Source organism: Colletotrichum fructicola (genome assembly GCF_000319635.2).
Source record: "Colletotrichum fructicola Nara gc5 chromosome Unknown KSG_Nara_v1_contig02, whole genome shotgun sequence".
Classification (NCBI taxonomy): Eukaryota; Fungi; Ascomycota; class Sordariomycetes; order Glomerellales; family Glomerellaceae; genus Colletotrichum; species Colletotrichum fructicola.
The window spans coordinates 4,948,246-4,969,899 of NW_027094052.1; the positions used below are offsets into that span (position 1 = coordinate 4,948,246).

The following is a 21,654-nucleotide window of genomic DNA, read 5'->3' on the forward strand; positions in this document are numbered from 1 at the left end:
GAACTGACAGCTATTTAGGTTCTTTCAGAACAAGACGCTGACCCCTGATCAGGTCGACTGCGGGGCAGAAATCGGATCAGCGCTCGTGTGTAAGTCATCAGCATTTCGAGCTACGTTGATTCGCCAGACCAAAGACAGATTTTGTCTGGGGATTCTTGTCTGAAAATAGAGCCAGCTCCACTTACGTTGCGAGTCGTAACCACTGCCCCGGGTACGATGCGATAGTTGGCTGGTGCCGAATCTGCTGCGGAAAGCAAGGCGATGCTTCGGAGGTATCTCTCGAAGCATGAACAGTGGCGCGAGCTTTCACGAATTGGATGGTTGGGCTCCCAAAGAATAGATAGAGCAAAACATGATCAGCGTTTGATCTGCTAGATTGTCGCATGTATCTTGAAATGCCTTGGCTATGAGTAGCAGTTGCACGAAGTTCATCACAACCGAGGAGATTCTCATGCTTTTGTCTATTTATCCCTTTCCCAATAATGCAAACATGTATGTAGGCTCCGTATTCTGGGGTGTATGCTGGCTTTTTGAACGATTGTAAATGCTGACGAGCGTCTTAGTCTCGGAGGGAACTGTTCAACCCGAACGCCCTGCCTCTTTCTCGGTCTCTGTCATCTCTTTCGCCTGAATTCTTGCAGCTCTCCATTGTTGGCCCCAGTACCAATGAACAACCGCCAACGGCCCAACGACAACCATGACAAGTGCAAGTCCAAGAAACGCGGCCCCAGGTCCTGTTGAAGCGATGAACTGCTCTATGAACGCCACCCCAATCGCTCCTAGGCCGCATCGGACGAGATTGTTGATGGCTGTAGCACTTGCTCCTTTGCCGGGGCACAAATCCGTGACGAGAGTCTGGTTGAGGGCGAACACAGCGTTGCTCGTCGCAGCGATGAAGAACTGTAGTGTAAGCGGAACAGCGATCCAGCCTGTCAATGAGGTCGCGGCGGGAAAGTTGAGCGAGACGCCGTAAGCACCCGTTGATGCGATGAATATGACGACGACCCATGGCAAACGACGTAGACGCGCCCGTTCTATCGGGAAGTCGGCGGGCATGTTCTTGGCTGTCAGCTTTTCGGACTTCTCCATGTTATGGGATGCCTTGTATGCCTCTTCTATTGCCTTGTAATCTCGTGTCATTAGCTTTCCAGCTATGGCTGAGCCCACGATAGTTCCGAATCCTGTGAAAGAGTGAGTCAGATTTCGTGTAAGTCGTCAAGAGTGGAGCGTTGGTATAACATACCATTGGGTAGAAACGCCAAGCCAATCTGGAGTTCATTTAGGTTGAAAAGCTGTTTGAACAATCCAGTGGTACTCGACGTGACCATGCTCCAGATGGTGTAAACAACACCGCCGAATATGAGGTTGATGAGTATGTCTCTCTGTACGAGCAGACGCAAAGGCTCCAAGAAGGTTGCAGCTGTCACCTTCTTCCGCGGAAGGGGCTCTTCCGGGTCTTCTAGATAATCAGGCTCTTTTGTAACAAGGCGTATCAGGGGCTTATAGACACCCCCCAGCCGGAGCGAGCCATTCCCGGCAATGCTTCGCATGGTCTCGGGCAGAAATATGATAATCACAATAGTGACTACCGAAGAGAGTATCAAAAGAAAGACAAAGATGGATCGGAAACCGAGGAAGTTTGCGAGCAGACCGCCGAGCACAGGCCCAACTGCTATGCTGAAGTTTCGGACTTCGAGATTACCTCCGAGTAAGCAACTCCGAGCACCAACCACTCACTGCAGAGCATGAAACAGGAGGCATCGACTTACTCGCCTGGTAAAAACTAATGAACTCACCCCGCTCCGCGGGAGGAGAGATATCCTGGATGACACCGTTTCCTACAGTGGTGGTTAGAACTTGATGACGAGCGTGGTTTCTTTTAAAAATAGGTTTGGTGGGTTTGGGCTGATCGCCCTCGGGTCGGGCTTACCGATGCTGACGGTCGAAGCGCTGCCGGCCGCTTGCAACCCTCTGAAAACCATGAGAATGGTGAAATTTGGCGAAAAGCTGAGACCGATGTTGGAAATGATGTAGACGGCAAAAGAGGCGATGTAGATAGGTCGTCTCCCCAAGGCATCTGAGATAGAGCCCCAAAAGAGCGGCGAAATGCCTTGGATAATGAGATAGGAGGTGATCGTCAACGAGACCATCTCGGCGCTCACATGTAGATCCTATATTAAAGTTAGCTCATGTTCGTAAATCCGAGGTACAAAAGGGCCTACCCGTGAGATGGCATCGAGCGATGGAAAGTAGATGTTTGACGATAGGCCAGAGAACAACCCAGCTGTGCCTATAATGACGATAACAAACCACTTTTGCCTCTTGGTGAAAATGTGGTAGGGCGGCTCTAGAGGCTGCTCCTGCAGTGTGTCCTCGGCACTTGAATCGTCGAACGGATTCCGAGCATCGTCTGCCTGCGTGTCTGCCACAGAGTTCGTGTCTGCAAATGGATTGCGGAACTGGCTGTCGTTGTCACTGTCTCTCTCCCGAATGGAAGGCAGTGACATTGCTCGATCAAAGAAGGGATCCAGATCTGATAGACTCGAGGATCCGGGACTTCTAGACTGGAGGCTCATGCGATCCCTCACAGAGACCCGCGTCGGCGATATGTGTTCGTCGTGTTCTCGGCCTTGGTTGAGATCCGTCTCGCTGGTCAGCAGGTGCAAACCACCCGAAGCAGCCGCAGATATGCTTCTGCGAATGCCCTGCTGCAGAGTGCGAGGAGACGCACTTCCAGCAGCTGCCATTGTCAATAGAGATGCCGACTGTTTCGAGGACATTGGGTTCCAGGACTACAACTTGCGCGACCCCCGAGTTTTGTGAGGCGATCCGTGTAAATAACGAGTCTGAACTGCTATTCAACGTTCAGCCAAGATTCGAACTCCCGACACACAGATCATCAACTCGTCCGCCAAGACCTCTGACGGGCGATTTCAGACTAACACCGGCTGTTGTTGAGTCCCGGGCGTCTGTATCCACGCCTCTCCTACACAACGGCAAACATTCGCCGACGTAAAGGAGTACGCAGACAGGCCTGACACTGCCCGGCAAATGTTCCCAAAAATAGTCTATTCGAGAGTATCAGAGTTTCCGCTGCAATTCGTTTTGCGGGTGCATACGGCCGACGGGATCAATCTGCCTTGGGGTGATTGACTTTTACCCAAATCAGCTCGTAACGCTACGCTACTGGCTGGCCTGTCAGTAAGCGTGAAACGCTCAAGGGTGATGCGCCAAGCTTAAAACCACTCGCCGGCCTGCCATGTGTCACCACCTTGCATTCAGCTGCGCGGTAATAAAGACACCGGAGCCTCAACCCTTGCTCGGGGTCACCATATTGCCTCTCTCCACTCAAGAGGAGCCGATATCTAATGTCAACTTTACCCCGCGGAAATTTCCTTCTGTCGCTGAAATCCTGTCGAGACGATTACGCACGCCCAGACGCTGGAGCCAACGTTGGACCTGTTTGACTTGAAGTAAAACCAGAGGTATGGGACCGGTTACATTACAAGACGTGCTAGTGGTTCATATCCTGACAAGACCAGACTCATGTTGACTCAGCTGTCATGACAATCAGTCCCCCTCGGGACATTCTCATAGGCTTCCAGGTCTGAACTTGCTCCGCCACTGGTTTGTCTGACCTGTTCCACTTCTCTCTAAAGCCTAGAGATCCCAAGTCTTACACATATCCTTTCAGATTACCTCCAAGACTCACACTCATAATGGTTGGTCTATCGATGGTCAACAGGAGGGCGGCTCCTCCACCCAGGCTGGACCTCGAGATTGTCCGTAGGCAACAACAAAAAGAAAAGCAGCAGCAGCAGCAACAAGGTCGCACTGATCCAAACACTCCGACTGGGCCACTTACACCAAACCGACCTTTGATCGTCTCGGAACTACCAGCAGTTGCGATCCCACATGCAACAACATCAAAGCCGGCTCTGCTCACTCCATCATCAACTCGTCCATCAACACCGATACCGACATCAACACTTCCGCTTCCTGATCCAGCTACTCCTACACTGCCAGTCCCGAGAACAACATTTCACACTTCAACGCGAGTTCCATTAGTTCCATCATTTCAACCAGTTCCATCGGTTCAACCAGCTCGATCAGGACCGAACTTCGGCGGCAGTCTCAGTCAGCCCAGCCTTAGCCCAACAAACACGATCTTCGTCACTCAGCCTCCTCAAACGGTCACCGTCACCGCGCCTGCGGTGGTGCCTACGCTTCCCTCTACATCACATACATCCTCTACAATCCCACTCCCCAGTGAGGCTGCCGACACAACACCGCAGCCATCCGCTTTACCGGCCAACAATGGTGTTTCCTTCACCACGGGGGCAGGAGTAGTGGTAATCGGAGTGCTGGGAGGCATAGGTGCGACCCGTCCAACATGGGATTCTCGGAGAGTGTGCTAATCTTGACAGCTTCGGCATCACTGTTAGGTATGGCCGGTACAATATTATGGCGAAAGCACAAACGCCGCAGGCGGGAAGGGGTAACACGATGATGGTTCCTGTTGAATTGACGCATTACTAACTGTATCTCAGGAAAGTGGTGGGCTGATAGGAAAATCCATGTGATGGTTGGTTTTGTCATCCGCTTTGCAAATTCCGAGACATCATTTTGCTTCTCGACTCTTCGACATTCCATTTGAGTCCATCAAAAAGTTGTTCTTGTGGCTTCCGGTGGCTACGGGATATATACGTCACTTTTCTGAAGGCTACATCGTGGGTTCACTGAAGGCAGATCACAAAACGATGTGGCAGCGGTGCTATCGGAACCCCTGGGACGTGTTCCTCGCAATTCAGACGTAATCAGCATTATTCATTAGGCTAGCGAAAATATGGAGTAATTGAAGCATTCGCAGATCTATGGCCCCGTAAGAGGATTGATGTGAGATTGAAGTTGCTCCACAACATACACGAAGCAAGTAACTTGCTTGATAATGTTCGTGATATGCGAATCCTGCTTCATAGGCTCGAGTAAAGGATACCGACCCGTAACTTTGACGATTCCCGCAACACTATCTTTGTCCTGGTCTAGGAGGAATCGGGAAATATCTCGTTTGATGGGGCAGTCACACCCGCGGGCCGCGGCTGGAGATATCCTTCGGAGCATTAGATCTACGGCTGAATTCCTACCAGCCACACAACTGGACTTAGCGCAGCCAGTGAACAGCTCTTCCTTGCACGTCATGTTTCACCCAGAAGGTGTCAATGTTAGAAGGAGGAGTAGCACGAACTACTACGGGTGACTTGACGATACATGGATCGACAACAGCTGTCATCTACTTAAAACAGCCGCCGCCTGAACTCTGATAAGACTTCAGCTACATGATCCCGCCGGGAAGGCTGCGAAGCGCAAGATATTATGCGCGACATTTAATTGGTCGCCACAGCTTAAGACGAGACAAAATATTGAGCAGCGGCTGGAGCAGTACTCTTGGATAGGGTCGAAGGCAGTCGAAACGAAAGGGTATTAAACTTACTCCAAGTAACAAGAAACATTTCAACATATCCTGTGAGTAATTGGTTCATCCACCTGGAGTTGCCACAATTGGGTTGCACACGTAGGGACTGAATTCCCAGCTGGCTTCGCACACCGTCTTCCCGTGTTCAACCCACGTGGAACTCAAAGCTTACTCCAGCCAATTATTCTCTGAAACCATTAATAATGTGTGAATTCAGTTAGCCCCATTAGCCTCCAAGGTGTCGTCGCCCAGACTCCAGATTCCAAGCGTACGGTTGACGTTGAAGAAAAAAACCACTGGTGGCGGGCCATCGCTGCCAGGATACAGGGGGTTCGCTAGCATGTGACTACGGATCCATCCAACGGTGTTCTGGGCTCTCAATGCTCCGCCTTTCAGAGTCTATGATATCAACGATTGCGAACGACTGACCGGTGGGGTCCAGCGACTGTGCGATGCCGGTCAATCGGCGAATTGAGCGGAGGGCAAAAAACAAAAACACGAGTCGGGGATGTTTCGCACGAATCCCGGAGTTGCCAAGCGTTGCGGGGGAGAGGAAGAAGCTTGGGCGCAGCAGTGGTCAGCAGCCATCAAAATCGAAGAAGGTTCGACAACGCATAAGCCCAATGTCCAATGCGAGCTGGCCGTTTTCTTTTCGTCTTCCTCGACGGGGGCCGTAGAGGTTGCTGTTGATGTGTGTGATGAAGATTTGATATCTTGGGATATCGATACCCCATTCGCCTGTGATAATCCCCGTACACCATCAAAAGTCCGCCGGTCATCGGCGGTCTTAGCTTCAGCGGCCTTCTATCGAGTACCATCTCTGTCGCAGACTACCCTGGTTTGGGAGCTAGCGTTGGTAATCAGAGAACCAGTGTCTGGCGTCGACGCGGCACCGAGGAAACAAAGTGGGGTTAAGTGACGTCGCCGAGGTTCTCGAGAAGCTTACCCCCGGTCGCTTTCTCATGCAGCCCGGTATATATAGCAAGTAGAGAGGGGTCGCGCGGGCGGTTCGGTTCGGCGAATATGAACAGTTTGCTGCATGCTTCGTTTTTCTTTACTGCAGAGAAACCACCTGAGGTTAGAGAAAAGTGAGCATACTGCGGGGTTGGTTGTAAGACAATAGCCATTCACACACAGCGTATTTCAACAGAACACAACATGGAGTAATAGCAGAAGTGGACAGGCTGGGGCAGCCGGCTCGGAGCGAACGGAATGTGGACAGACGGGGCAGAGGGACCCAGAGGTACCTCCACCCTGCTGCAACTCAATGTCACTGTTTAACTATTCCACATGGTTTCTGCTTATCATGTTCGTTTCGATTGGACAAAAGATGGTGTGTCGATCTGCTGCACATTCCCTTTCCCCAGGCTCACAGGCTCCCTCGATGGGTCCTCCCCGCACGGCATTTTGACTCGGCCCAAGCTACTGTTCCAAGCTGGTCACGCAAGTTCACGGTACTGTTGCATCTTATTGGGACTGTGAGGCTAACGGCTCAGTGTGGCAATGCCTCCGAAATCTGCTAGAGCGAGCTCTAAATCATCCCAATGTGCGCGTCATAGCAACTAGAGCACGCCCTAGCTGGCTCTTAACAGATGGATAACAAAGGGACAATCGTTTTGTTGCCTCTCGCCTCGAGGTGAACGTCCGTGGAAGGAGAGAACAAATGGAAGGCCTTGCGGATTGACCGCAACGGGCTTGCCGCGATTGATCTAGATCATCTCGAACACAAGGACCCTGAGAACATCGCCATCCCGTGGCTTTCCTAGCTCCCACCATTTGTCATACCAGGCCCGAGCTGCCTCCCAAGCTGCCCTCCCACGTCCCTCGCCCCCACCCGCACTAGAATCGAGTCTGGAATGGATGGCTGCTGTCACGCGTTAGTGCAAGATAATTGGGAAATAGATGTGAGCGCACAGTGGTATTCACTATGTACTCGGCTTTGGGCTATCCCGCCCAACCGCCAACAAGATTCTGGCTATTGGTCATGCAACTGGATGAGGGGTCGGGGGGCGTCGCCATGACCCTTAGCCATAAAACGCGGGGTTCTCGTCCCTCCTCCGCGCTTCTGAAGGTGATCGACTTTCTTTTTCCCTCCCTGCTTTTGCCTTTCTTCCATCAATTGAAGACGCAAAACAGAAAACACCATTGATACCACAGCAGATCTTACAAGAGAATAATCAGCAATCATGGCCGAGAGCAAGTGTCCAGCCACCCGCCTGATGAACACCGGCGGAGGTGGCACTAAGAACCGCGACTGGTGGCCCGACGCCTTGAAGCTCAACATCCTCCGCCAGCACACTCCCGTCACCAACCCATTGGGACAGGAGTTCGACTATGTTGCTGCGTTCAAGACCCTCGACTACGAGGGCGTGAAGAAGGACCTCACAGCTCTGATGACCGACTCTCAGGACTGGTGGCCAGCTGACTTCGGTCACTACGGAGGTCTTTTCATTCGTATGGCGTGGCACAGCGCAGGAACATACCGTGTCCAGGATGGTCGCGGAGGTGGCGGCGAGGTAAGTCACACTCGGAGTTCGCTCCGAACCCCCGCGTCAGATCAAGTTGCTAACCGAACTTCGTCGTACAGGGCCAGCAGCGATTTGCTCCTCTTAACAGCTGGCCAGACAATGTCAGTCTCGACAAGGCTCGCCGCCTATTGTGGCCTATCAAGCAAAAGTATGGCAACAAGATTTCATGGGCCGATCTCATGATCTTGGCCGGTAACGTTGCCCTCGAGTCTATGGGCTTCAAGACTGCCGGATTCTCCGGTGGTCGCCCTGACACCTGGGAGGCCGATGAGTCTGTCTACTGGGGAGGTGAGAACACATGGCTGGGTAACGATATCCGCTATGCCCACGGCCACGAGGGCAAGGACGGCCCTGGTGTCGTCGACGGATCTCAGGACACTAAGTCGGACATCCACACCCGCGAGCTTGAGGCGCCCTTGGGAGCTGCCCACATGGGTCTTATCTACGTGAACCCTGAGGGTCCCGATGGCAACCCCGATCCCGTCGCTGCCGCGAGAGATATTCGTGTTACTTTCGGCCGTATGGCCATGAACGACGAGGAGACCGTCGCTCTCATTGCTGGTGGTCACTCTTTCGGCAAGACCCACGGTGCTGCTCCCGACAGCAACGTCGCGGCCGAACCCGAAGGCGCTCCTATTGAGCAGCAAGGTCTCGGCTGGGTCAACAAGCACGGTTCCGGCAAGGGTCCTGATACCATTACCTCTGGTCTCGAGGTCACTTGGACCGCCACTCCCACCAAGTGGAGCAACAAGTACCTCGAGTACCTATTCAAGTTCGACTGGGAGCTTACCAAGAGTCCCGCGGGCGCGAACCAGTGGGTGGCAAAGAACGCCGAGCCCATCATTCCCGATGCCTACGACCCCAACAAGAAGCACCTCCCCACCATGTTGACAACTGATTTGTCAATGCGCTTCGACCCCGAGTACGAGAAGATTTCTCGTCGCTTCCTCGAGAACCCAGACCAATTCGCTGATGCCTTCGCCAAGGCCTGGTTCAAGCTCACCCACCGTGACATGGGTCCCCGTTCCCGCTATGTCGGCCCTGAGGTTCCCACCGAGGAGTTCATCTGGCAAGACCCCATCCCTGAGGTCAACCACGCTGTCATCAACGACCAGGATGTCGGCGCCCTCAAGAAGGAGATTCTTGCCACTGGTGTTGACGGCTCTAAGCTCATTTCTACTGCCTTCGCTTCCGCATCCACTTTCCGCGGTAGTGATAAGCGTGGTGGTGCCAACGGAGCCCGCATCCGCTTGGCTCCCCAGAAGGACTGGAAGGTCAACAACCCTGGCCAGCTTAAGGAGGTTCTCTCAGCCCTCGAGAAGGTCCAGCAAAAGTTCAACAGCTCCGCCTCTGGTGGCAAGAAGGTGTCTCTGGCCGACTTGATCGTCCTTGGTGGTGTTGCCGGTGTTGAGCAAGCCGCTCAAAACGCGGGACACAACATCACCGTTCCCTTCACCCCTGGCCGTGCCGACGCGTCACAGGAGCAGACCGACGTTGAGTCTGTTGGCCACCTCGAGCCTATTGCCGATGGTTTCCGCAACTACGGCAAGTCAACACGCCGCGTCAAGACCGAGAACTTCTTGGTTGACCGCGCCAATCTCCTTACCCTGACTGCCCCTGAGCTTACCGCTCTGGTCGGAGGTCTCCGTGTCTTGAACACCAACTATGACGGCTCCAAGCACGGTGTCTTCACCAGCCGTCCTGGTGCTCTGACGAACGACTTCTTCGTCAACCTCCTGGATATGGGCACCGTCTGGAAGGCCACCAGCGACCCCGACGTCTTCGAGGGTAGCGACCGCAAGAGCGGCTCCAAGAAGTGGACTGCCAGCCGCGTCGACTTGGTCTTCGGCTCTCAGGCTGAGCTCCGCGCCGTCGCTGAGATCTACGGCCAGGCCGATGGTGGCCAGAAGTTCGTGCAGGACTTCGTCAAGGTCTGGGACAAGGTCATGAACTTGGACCGATTCGACGTTAAGAAGGGTTCGAACCTCCCAAGCCGTCTCTAGATTGACGTGTCACGATAAATTAAAAAAGTTGCTTAAGTGCGGGGCATGATGATGATAGGTGTCTTGCTCTCTGTTATGAGATTCCCGATGTAGCCTATCAAGTTTGCAAATAAGGCCATGTACTTATGTCTTGGATTGTAATAAATCTTTCCCACTCAACGTCCTGCTCCCTTCAATCTTCACAAGCCGCTATTTTGATCCCAATTGTGTCGTAACTACTATATGCTTGCACAATGCACTGGACGTCGGAGCCATCGCCGGAGCTCGCAGATCTCCTAACCAGTGGCTAAGAGCCGTCGCATCAGTGACCTGCCGCAGCTTCCCCTTCACGAGTGTCATCCTGAATCGACAAAGCTTTGTTTCATCGAGCTTTAACCACACATCCATGGTTCCACATCAATGATATGCTTCGTATCTATGCCAAGTGGCCTGATAGGGCCACGGACGTTTATCACTGGAAAGGCCTTCTCGAGGTCTTCTCGCACGCTCAGGCTCTGATAGGTGAAGCGATACACTCAAAGCTCCTGTTTCAAACACTTCGTTCTCGTTTTGTGTGTTTGAGGCCGCAGTCAGTTGGTTTCCAGGCGAATTGAGTGTGCGGACCCTGCATGTTGCGTTTCTGTGACGCGATATCATCAGACGAACCTGCCAAGCGGCTTCCGGGCTTCGTCCGTGGATGTTGTCACCTTTTACCGTACCTCATTAGCTCGGAAGTCTGTTCAAGCTTTATTTCGATCCAATATTTAACGAAATACATTCCAGGATAGGACAAATGAAGTATCTTTGTGGACCGTCTCAAAAGCTCAATGTTCGAGCTTCTGCCCACCACATCAGTTCAACCTGCCTGGGAGCATTAATTTATGCATGACTTAGGTTGGGCTTCAAGGGCTCTTCTGGGAAACGGCCTTCTTTTACCCTTGTTCGAACCAATTTACGGATTACAAGTCCTCTTCTCTGGAAGCCCGTATTACACACTTGAAAGCGTGATGGTGACCGGGTTGCCAGCATCCGTGCCGTTCTCGCACTGCAATGAGAATGCTTTTCCCTTACATGTGGCTCGACCAGCATTGCAGCACTCTTCCCATCTGCCCTTGAAGATGTTGATCTTCTCCCCAGCAGCAGCCTCCAGAGTCCACAGAGCCTTGCCTGACGTTCCGGTCGATTTCTGTTCCGTGCCTGGGCAGTTGTTGATGGGTGCCTTGATACCTCCGCAAATAGAGAGCTCTGCAATGAGCTGATCGTTCTTCGACGGAGCACTGTAATGAGATGCATTAGAGATGAAGAGTTTTTCATATGCACGGTGTAAACATACGTTGCAGCTAAGCACTGAACTGTTCCTCCAATGATCACTTTGGGGTCGAAGTTGTCATGTGGGTCTGAGGTCTCGGGTGTCGTCGCGACCTTGGTAGAAGTGCCTTTGGCAGGCGCGGGCGCCTGGGGAACTCGGGTGAAAAGAGAGATGTCCGATCGAGGTGCAACGGCAACTCCAGCAGTCGCCACTCTGGCAAGGCTCGCAAGCGCAATGGTGAAGACGGTGAGGTGCATGTCGATGAATTGAATAAAGAAATTCTGTAGAGACCGGCTTGTGAGTTACTGGACTGTATCGGACAGCTTTAACGAAGAGAACGAAGTTGCATTAGAAGAAGGCGTGCTGGAATTCTAGTAACGGGGAAAGCCGACATCAGACGAACGGCAACATGAGACGGTTTATATCATCCGTCTTTAATAGCAATTGAGAAAGGGGTAATTCAAGCCGAGTCACGACGAAGGGAATGATGCGAAACCCAAGAGTCCACCCAATTAGCGGGTACGAGACTCAGTTCAAGATCGACTCTTCAGGGGCGCTTCTGTCGCGAATCTTGAAATGCGGGGACGATGCGTTTCGCGAATTCTCCGAACTGCGACAAGATTTACTGCTACACGCCGAGACTGGATCGACCTGACAGATTCGTGAGAGACAGTCATCGTCAATGTCTAATTCGAAGGACAAGACTGTGATGCGGATGAAATCAATCGCAATCGGGAAAGCTTGAAAGACTTCAGTCATCCGTATCCTGCAAGTTGCGGGCTAGGTTGGGGTACGCGACGTCAGTTTCAAAGCCTGCCCTGGTCAACTCCTTGTTACTCGATAATGAGACGATAGTTTCAGCTGCGACCCGAATCATCGAAGAAGAGCAACTTTTCCGAGTGTTCTTCTTCTGATGAGCAACTAAAATCCAATCTGGCCAGTCACGTATGGAAATTTTGACGAAGCGCCGCGGCTGCAATACGTGTAATTCTTCAACATTTAAGGCAAACATCGCATTTAATTAGAGTGTTAATCGTCGTATGAGGGATTATGAGTTAAAATGATAAGTACGTCCTGTCTGGTTTACTAAGATCTTTAATGCTTTTCAGCGGAGTATTAGGCGCTCTGCACCACCAGTGGCGACGAAAACATAGCTGAATACAGCTTGAAGCAGGGAAAACATGATACAGAACACGTCTTTTGGGGAAGATTCGCTTGAAAGAACGGGTAAATCAATCCGCCATTGAATATTCTTGATGTGCTAGCCAGCCTTTTGTTCGAACTTTCAGTGCGTTAAAGTGAGCCAAGACTGTCGAAGCAAGGTTGCGTCTATCATCATTGTGGGGTTGCAGCACATCATCCCGCGATCGCCGTGTGACCGTCTTCGCTACTCGACGTAAACGACCCATCGTAGCATTGGACATGATTGCGTTGGTTCTGTTTACCGATATCGCATGCTGTTATCGCCGTTTCTTCACTTCCACCCTGGCCATTTCTTCCTTCGCGTCTTGTCCCTCCACTTTTCACCAGTTCGGTCCCCAACTTCACAAGCTTGTGGTGCATCCGAAAGATTGCAATTCTCTTGGATTCTATTGCGCAATGGCTCATCTGAAATTTTGAAGACAATAAGACTGGCACAGACGGGTCCAAAATGAAAGATATATCACAAGCACGAGCCTCCGCTTACTTTTGACTTGGTCAACCAAGTGATTTCGAGTACTCCACCTAAAGCTGTCAGACCATCATGGCATCGGCTTTGAAAGAATCCGTCCCGCGGGACAAATGGTGGAAAATCAAATGGTTTTCTGACGATGACACCCCGGAGGAGCGCCGTCTCATCACCAAAATCGACATGTTCCTGGTCCCGTACTCTGTCCTAGGGTATTGGGTCAAGTACATCGACCAGTCTAACTTGAACAATGCCTATGTGGCCGGTATGAAAGAAGATCTTGGGTTCTACGGCAACGAGCTCGTACAACTTCAAACCCTTTTTACCCTTGGCTCAGTGCTTGGACAAATCCCCTTTTTGTAAGCCCTTTTGGGGAGTTGAATATTCTGTTCCCAGCGCTGATAGAGTCTGCAGATTCATCATGACATATGTTCCTATACAGTATCTGGTGCCAATCTGCGACGTACTGTGGGGAGTGTTCACTCTTCTTCAGTATCGCGTCACCTCTTACGCAGAGTTGGCGGCGTATCGTTTCATGGTCGGCTGGTTTGAAGCCGCCTTCTTCCCCGCTATGCACTACGTTTTCGGTATGTCTTGGCCATTCATCGGCCGTATAGCTGCTAATTTAAAATCAGGTTCCTGGTATAGAGGCCACGAGATTGCTCGCCGTGGTGGCATTTTCTACACAGGCTTAGCTGCCGGCACTCTGACTGCAGGCTTGATCCAAGCGGGCGCATCAACTTCTTTGGAGGGAGTTCGCGGTGAGATCACGTTTACGAAACTTAGAACCACTTGAATCAAGTTATTAACTTTGGTATACAGGCATGGAAGGATGGCGCTGGATGTATATTATCTGTGCCTTAATCACAATTCCTGTAGGCATCTTGGGCTACTTCGTCATCCCAGGAACGGTCGATCAGCCCAACAAATGGTGCGTCAACGATAATGATCTTCGAGTTGCTCGAGAGCGCCTCGAGAAACACGGGCATGTGCTACACGGCAAGATGAAATTTGGGCATATCAAGCGCACCCTTTTGGGGTTCCGTTTCTGGCTGGTCATCACAACAGACGTTCTTTTCTGGAACGCTGGTATCCACAAGAACACTGGATCTTATCTTCTTTGGATCAAAAGTCTCGGCCGATACAGTGCAGCAAAGGTCAACGAGCTTGGCACTATTTCGCCGGCGTTGGGTATTGCCTACACGCTCATCGCCTGTTTTGCTTCGGACCTCTTCCTCGGACCAGCATGGGCCATCACTATCTGCTCCTTTTTGAACGCTGTGGGACTAGTCTTGTTGACTATATGGACAGTTCCTGAAGCAGGCTTGTGGTTTGGATTCGCAACTATGTATTGGTCTAACGCCCTGTCGTCCGTCTTCCACGGGTGGGTCAATAATCTACTGCGAGACAGTCCCGAGGAGCGAAGCTTCACCTTGGTGCTCATCAATCTGTTGTCTCAGAGTTCAACGGCATGGACGCCCTTGTTAACATTTCCGACAGTCGAGTCTCCAAGATACAGAAAGGGGTTCTCTTTCTGCCTTGGGTGCGCTATCGCGTTGATCCTATTCACGTGGATTATGCACTATTATCTGAAGAGAGATAAGAGACAAGACACCAGTCCATCTGACGAGGAGACAGATGGGCAACAAGAAAGTGACTTGGTCTCTTCGGACAAGGAAGGGGCCCAGCAGTCTGGTATACCTATACCTGAGAAAGGTCCTGGACGCACGTCTATCAGCCACGAATCCTCTAAGATAGGGGCCAGATAATGACACAGACGTATTTGGCCTTTTTAATGGTGCTTGCAGGAGCTATGGTCAAGAACGCGATGAGAAATGTTTTCTCATAGCAAAACGGAACACTGATGGCGCGGCATTCATTACCTAAACAAAATTTGCTCACTTTATCAATCACTAAACTGCTAATGCTTTAAAATACGTTTGAAATATAGTGTTCCTGGTTCTCGTCGGAGGTCTAAACACTAAATGACTGAATCCCTCAACTCCGCAATCATTCCGCTCACTGATAAATTTGCTTCTGCATGTGATCTGAATGACCCCAGCATCTCACATCACGCCGGATTCGTGGAATTGAAAGCGTTGTTATGCTTGAGCATTAGGCTTTTACACGAAGATCCACCGATCATTGATCTGAAGATCTGTCGGGGTGATGAGCGGAGTTCTGCGGACCTGTGCGGAAATGAGAGAGTCTACTGTTTGTGGTTGCGTACCTTAGGTTCGGATAAGCTCGCGTGAGCATCTACATCTGTCCCACGATCTTGTAGATTGGCGTGATACTTGCGGGGCTTCTTTACATGGAACCCCTGAAAGAGCGACGGAGCAATGGTAACAGATCTTTGACACTGCGACGACCCAGTACCACAAACGGGTACGGAATCACAGCGGTCTCTTCGCCGACCGCCAACACGCGTGCGTCGAGAGCGCGACTGACCAGTTCGAGCGACGCTTTGAGTTCAAACCATGCGAGTGTATTTCAGTACTTAAGATGAGCAAAAGACTTTGGTATTTCTCCGAGTACAAAATTCGCTATTAGCTAGGAAACAAATGTCGATCGATATTCGTATGAGATGTTCGGATATAACCCCGCATGCCGTGTACTGCAGTCCAACGTATGTAGAAAAGAAGCCATGCCGGGCTCACGCTGAATGGTCCGTATTGCAGAGTCCCAGCGGCTCTGTAGCAAATTCATGGCCCTCCCACATGAACACTCCCCAGCCTTCCCAGCCGGTGACGACCTTCTCGTTGGGCAAAGGATCGCAGCTCCCCGGATTAATACCTATGCGGAACTGGAAGGGCTGAGGGTCGCTACCAAAGGTGATGTTCGTTAATGCTTGAAGGTTGCCGTTTTCGTCCTTGAAGGTTGCAGAGGAGCACTTCGTTCCGGGCTGAAAGTTGCCAGAGAGACCACATCGAACGATCTGTGCAGGCTCGTCCCATGTGAGCCATAGCGTATCATAGTTGTAGTTTCTATTGCCGTATCCGGTGTCTTGCAAGCTGTTTCCCCAGCTGTCTCTCCAGCAGCAGTTACCAGCCATCGCATGAACGACGAAGAGGCTCATTAGGAGGAGTCGGGGAAGTAGTGATGTCGGCATTGTAAGAAGGCGCTGAAAATAACGGTTGCGAGAGTTAAATTGCCGTTTTTCTTTTGAATTCGTTATGATTGATCGATTGTAGTCAGTTGTATGTCAATTGGATCAGAAAGTGACTGAGAAAGGATCGTCGGACAGAGGGACGTCAGCAAAAGATGTTACGTTAAATAATATGCACCGCAAGAGGCGGCTAAGAGTTCAAGAGTCATGATAAAGTAGATCCAGCAGTCAGGAGTTAGTCCTCATTCTACCTCAGTCGGACATAAGATAGAGGCTGACAGGTGCCCTGACTCACGCGCAACGCACCTCATTCTAGGCGGACATAAAGACAGAGACGCTGACTTGCGCCCTGACTCACACGCAACATTTACTATGCGGATAATACCACCACCTGAGATGAACACTATCATCATTCGCTATATACCATGCTGTTATTGTTGAACATGGCTAACGACCAACCAACGAGAAGCTCCCACCGGCAACCCCGAAGTTTCTACAGGGATCATCCTTCAAGGGGAGCTTAAAGGGGAGGGAGTGAAACCGAAGATAAGGCTTAGGCACACACAAGAAATGTTGCCATATCTACAGCAATTGTAAGTAAACCTAGTAGAGTGCTCCAAGGGATAATGGTAACTAGTTAGGGGACCAGGCGCGAATGTGATGAAGTCATGTCGATATAGCTCAGATTCGAGGCACACCCGCCGAATACATTCCCATCTGGGAGCTGCGAAGTCATGCGCACAAGGCAACGAGCTGAACGAGATGGTATTCCCATTCTTACTGCAGTAGCAGCCACTGCGATGATGGACTTGCGCAGTCCGGGGCTGATCCTTCTCTGTGAACCCCTTCCCCACAACCATAGCCACCTGGCTGAGGGTTCGTGCGATCATCTCCCGACTCAGTCTCCCTGTCTCTAACAAGTAACACTCGCCTAAGCGGCAACGCATATACAACCCCAAATGTCCACCCAGGGGATTCCCCCGCTCGCTTCGCTCGCAAAGTTTGTCTGCCTATCGCCTGCGATGGACCGTCGTAGTTCCAGCCCTACATCAATCAAGTGTCCACAACCGCGTTGCATTCGGATAGTTTACGAATTTGAGGCTTCATTGTTTTTTTCGGAAAAAAGTAATGCATGGCATTTCTTCCCTTCACAAAGTCGAGATAACATGTTGTTCAGAGCTCCGAACCGAGAGCGAGATCGAGTTCCAACATGCATAACCTAGTTTCAACTATATATACAGGGTTCTGGGCCTCATTTAAACTTGTCTTCTGAGTGATTGACAGTCAGAGGTGAGTTCCTGACGCGCAGACGGCCAGCGCCGAAATGGTCTACCCGGAGCGGCAAGAACGAGACCCGGCATCTCCGCAGGAACGAATAGGATAGAGTCGCGGATCCGTGCATACTTGTGATGAAATGAAACCTCCTCAATTGCAGCTAGTATCTGCCCACATAAAGACTGAAAGACTGATTACAGCCCGCCATTTGACCAATTGGGTACTGATCAGCTGCCAGTGGTCACACGACACATCATAGTTGAACAGAGTTGATGTGCACCTCCACCCGAACTGCTGGTCGGAGCGCAAATGCCACACAGCGCCGACGGCGACATCAGGGACAAGTCGCATGATTGGGCCCACCAAGCAGGCTTAAGCTCTCGCTGCTTTTTGAGTAGAGGGGAAAGGCCACCAACAGAACGGCAGCTATCATGTGTTTTCACATGGTTCGCATCCGAATGCTGTGTTATCTGAGGCTAGGCATGTGGGTCTCATCTGTACGAGCTGATGCCACACTCTGCCTGAACCTGCTTAGATTTACACACACACGTCCTGAACAAATCTGGCTCTTCAGTGTGTATGAAATGACGTGGTACTAACGCAGGGGAAAAACTCTGAAACTAATGTCCACGAGCTGTTTTCACTTGTGACCTGCCGAAAACCCATCAAAGATCAGGAGCAAATGCAACACCGACAGCCTCAATGAAGTGCTTCCTATACCTCCTTAAGACGGCGGGTGATCTGGCTACACCTGAGCGACATAACAACATTACAGAGATAAACTTTCTTTTAATTGAACAGGGATCCTTGACAAGAATCATTTGAAAGGTTTGGTCATCTACTTATCCTGATAACGAGCGATGAAATCCTTAATCTGCTCCGTATCTGCTTGATAACCGACACCCATCAATGGTTCTCCGCCCATAGTATGATGCGTGTATCCGTATCTGATACGCTGTGATCTCAGCTCCTTTGTGAGCTCCGTGCCATCCATCCAGCTGGTATTCATGAGCAAGTCCATAAACTTCGAGTCACGTACCAAGGTGGAGACGTATCCCAGAACTTCAGGGCCATGCGCCAAGTGTGTGAATACGACGCTTAAAATGCCACACGCCAGAAGAATGAGACACGAAACGAGGCAAAACCCAATCCACAAGGCCGACACTTGGAACACTTCGACTAGGTTACTGACTACTGACGAGATCGTGATGTTCGGTTCGAAGCTTGCCGTCTGGCCCAGAGTACTGCTAGTTATCTGCAGCTCTTGTTGACTGAGCATCAAATATGTGTTGAGAAGTTGGTTCAGGCGAATCCCGATCTTATTGTCAGGGAGATCATCAAGGCTGACGTCCGGCGACGAGCTAAGCTCTTTAAATGTCGGATCCTTCAGGTACTGGATCGAAAAGTCGGGAAACCCCCCAAGGGGCCGGCGTGTTGCCGCTAGAGGGAATTCTTTCGAAATGTAATAGAAGAGGTGTGGCAGAGAGAGAATCGAGATGGCCTCAGGAGCGTGCGGCTGCTGGGATGGCCGTTGTGCAACTACCGCGCAGGTTTGACGGCCAGAAGCAGGCACGTACGTGCAATTCACACGAGACTCCACGTACCTCTGTGTAACACCACAGACAGCTTCGAGTTTGGTTTCAGGCGTCCGGGTAGGCTTGATGCTAGGGATGATGATCTGCAGCAGCAAGTTCGCCTCGCCAGCCTCGATGCCCGTCTCATTCACAAACAGTCTCAGCCCATCCCTGACGTCTGCTTGGACGTCGGTGTTATTGAGCTTTTCAACCAAACGAGCATTTTGAACTTCTTGATCTGCCCAAAATGGGTCGACAAATCGGTCAAGTGCAATGGCCCAAGTCGTTAGGTTTTGTGTGTTGTTGACGTGATTCTTGACCCCGCGCCACGTCCCATTGGGGGCCTTCAGAATGTTGTCACTGTATGTATGACTGTTGGCCCAAAATCCGCTCGTAATGTTCGTCATGTTATCCTGCGGAAAGCTGATTGGAAACTTCGTGATGTTGTTGCAATCGAGGTGGACGTAGCTACTGTCGACCGCGAATGTGACGTTGCCAACGGTTGAGTATTTAAGAGGGATTCCAGCTAAAGACGAGTATTGAATTTCTTGAGGATTCCGGGGCACTTCTGTCCAGGTTTTGGGCGCATTTGGGTCCAGGAAGGGAATCTTGACGTTTCCCCAATGGTCCATCGTATCGATCTGAATGGAGTCGGGCTGGGCAACGAATGAGGCATACACTGTTGCCAAATACCCAAGAACGCCAGCATTGGCTATTGCTACTATGGACGCGGTACTGGCCACTGGCAAGGTATTGAGTTGATTGTTGGCGCCCGTATCGAAATACGTAAGATCCGTAGTCGAAAACTCGGGTATGAATCTTGAGGACAGCATTCGCAGGATTGACTGGCCCCCAAGAGGTGAGAAAGCCCAGATAAAGATCAAGCCGAATCCGAGGAGGTTGACTGTGCGAAATTCAATCATAGTATGCAGTGTGGCGCCAACAGTACGGCTTCCCATTAGTTGTTCCAGGCTGCCGACACTGGATCCTTTCTCGAGTCTCCATCGTGCAGCTTCAGCCATCAATCTTCCAACAACAGCAGCAAAGAGAATCGGGAAGATAGTAGCAAGCTAGAAAGCCATCTGTTAGGTTACTGGGGTTGAATTTCAGCGCGTGAACACCGACGTACCACAGTAATGGCGTTCCGCCACTTTCTGTCAGTCTCCTCGGTGGTCCGAGTACCGTTTAATCTCCAGACCAAGATGATGAAGATCAAAACACCAAGAGGAAGCATGACTGCAGCGGCGTCTGCCAAAGCGGTCCACGTGGAAACATTGTGCTTAGGAAATCTGGCGCCGGCGGCGGGTCCTTTCTCGTTCGTAGAAACGCGCTTGTAGTCCTTGGAGCCGCTTTCCCTGTCTCTCAAGTTTCGTGTTGAGTCGCTGGCCCTCGAGCTGCCGAGGAAGCTTTCTCTTGGCCGGTAAGATGTATCCTCTGGTGCACGCTGGCTTAGGCTGTGTCGGGTAAGGTTGAGGGAGTCTGGTGAAGTGCTGCGTCGCAGGAACCAAGGAAACGCCCATGATGTATCGGGCTTCCTCATCTTGTGTTCTAATGGCTAAAAGGCTCGTCTGAAGGTTCGGCTGACGGCGAGAAAATGGGAGAATGAGCGGGTTGGCATTGACTCTGTGGAGACTACCATCGTCTACTTATTCGACATTGGACAGATGAAATAGATTCTTGCCTCCCGGGGTGACCAGGCTCTCGCCAATTCTTCTCGCACCTGCGTAATTTCAGCCAATCGTCAATATCAATCGCATTCAAAAATGACTGCCAAGCACTGGAAACCCCTGCAGAAATGAGCTTATCGAAGCTAAAGCCTGTGAGCTCAGAACTAAAGTGCTGTGACATGCAACGCACTAACCGACTGTGGTTGATTTCTGCCCCTCAGGAACAGGCTGGGTTGCATTTCTCCAAGTGTTGTGGGCTCACCCTGCTGTCTTGGGGAAAAATTGTTGGCTGATGCCAGGGTATCAGCCAGGTTCAGGCGTCGGTTGGCCTAGGCAGCCACTGTCACGTCCTGCATGCTGGCGGTTCAGAAATAGAGTCAAAAGACCCTGTCGCCACTCTTTGAAAGGTCGCAACATGATTGCTTAAACGGATTTGAGCGATTAAAGATACTCAGCTTCATATGGAGAAGTCTTCGTCGCTTTGTTGGCCAGTCGAAGTCCAAGATCACTCTAGACGGCTTCGTTAGAGGTCAATCCGTACGTTTATTCTAGTTTCTTCATCTATAATACTGCCCGTTACTCTCACAAATCGAAAAACATCTTAGTTTGTGTAGGGATTGTACCTGGGAGTCGTGACAGACACCTTGCACTGGCCATTCCGTAGAATTACTTCGGACTGGTGCTCACAACAATGATTCCATGAGAATTTTCTGTCATATTAAAGTACGGGAAGACGTCCATTTAAGGTGTGCGAACACTTTCTTGGCTCAGACTACTCCATCAGCTGTAGCTGGCCTCGCCGCGGCCTGGGTGGAATTCCACTGCTCGTTGAATCTTCTCAGAGATCAACGGTCTGAATTGACGAGAATGTCGGACTCCGTTTTCGGTTTTCCAAGCGGGGCGGTCCGCGTCTGCAAGCCTCCTCAGGGCTAAGCCATGTTGCTTCCTTCATTGGCTTCATTGGAGGGAGGAAGGGTTGGTACAAAAGTCCCATTCGGCTGCTGTGCTGCCTGGGGAGCTGAGCCCTGAAGTTGCTTGGCTGACGTCAAATTTACTGCTGACCTATGT

General features: G+C 51.1%; 6 protein-coding genes across 6 annotated transcripts; 2 read left to right on the forward strand and 4 right to left on the reverse strand.

The window, feature by feature from the left end:
* Nucleotides 1-579: 579 nt before the first annotated feature.
* Nucleotides 580-2,747, reverse strand: ITP1-5 (Itaconate transport protein; the record flags this gene model as incomplete). Its single annotated transcript, XM_032033045.1, has 5 exons — nucleotides 580-1,181; nucleotides 1,244-1,585; nucleotides 1,770-1,838; nucleotides 1,931-2,171; nucleotides 2,223-2,747. The coding sequence occupies 5 exons, from the start codon at nucleotides 2,745-2,747 to the stop codon at nucleotides 580-582; spliced, it is 1,779 nt and encodes a 592-aa protein (XP_031887772.1).
* A 4,912-nt stretch (nucleotides 2,748-7,659) lies between these two features.
* On the forward strand, nucleotides 7,660-10,004 carry katG (Catalase-peroxidase; the record flags this gene model as incomplete). The annotated part of the gene is made up of 2 exons (XM_032033044.1): nucleotides 7,660-7,989; nucleotides 8,061-10,004. The coding sequence occupies 2 exons, from the start codon at nucleotides 7,660-7,662 to the stop codon at nucleotides 10,002-10,004; spliced, it is 2,274 nt and encodes a 757-aa protein (XP_031887773.1).
* Nucleotides 10,005-10,971: 967 nt separating this feature from the next.
* CGGC5_v004131 (uncharacterized protein) lies at nucleotides 10,972-11,549 on the reverse strand (the record flags this gene model as incomplete). Its single annotated transcript, XM_032033043.1, has 2 exons — nucleotides 10,972-11,260; nucleotides 11,317-11,549. 2 exons carry the CDS (start codon nucleotides 11,547-11,549, stop codon nucleotides 10,972-10,974), a joined length of 522 nt encoding a protein of 173 aa, XP_031887770.1.
* Nucleotides 11,550-13,036: 1,487 nt separating this feature from the next.
* Nucleotides 13,037-14,730, forward strand: SEO1-4 (putative transporter SEO1; the record flags this gene model as incomplete). Its single annotated transcript, XM_032033042.1, has 4 exons — nucleotides 13,037-13,320; nucleotides 13,376-13,548; nucleotides 13,597-13,722; nucleotides 13,784-14,730. The coding sequence occupies 4 exons, from the start codon at nucleotides 13,037-13,039 to the stop codon at nucleotides 14,728-14,730; spliced, it is 1,530 nt and encodes a 509-aa protein (XP_031887771.1).
* Nucleotides 14,731-15,617: 887 nt separating this feature from the next.
* CGGC5_v004133 (uncharacterized protein) lies at nucleotides 15,618-16,073 on the reverse strand (the record flags this gene model as incomplete). The annotated part of the gene is made up of 1 exon (XM_032033041.1): nucleotides 15,618-16,073. One exon carries the CDS (start codon nucleotides 16,071-16,073, stop codon nucleotides 15,618-15,620), a length of 456 nt encoding a protein of 151 aa, XP_031887768.1.
* A 2,110-nt stretch (nucleotides 16,074-18,183) lies between these two features.
* CGGC5_v004134 (uncharacterized protein) lies at nucleotides 18,184-20,459 on the reverse strand (the record flags this gene model as incomplete). The annotated part of the gene is made up of 2 exons (XM_032033040.1): nucleotides 18,184-19,989; nucleotides 20,049-20,459. 2 exons carry the CDS (start codon nucleotides 20,457-20,459, stop codon nucleotides 18,184-18,186), a joined length of 2,217 nt encoding a protein of 738 aa, XP_031887769.1.
* Nucleotides 20,460-21,654: the final 1,195 nt, after the last annotated feature.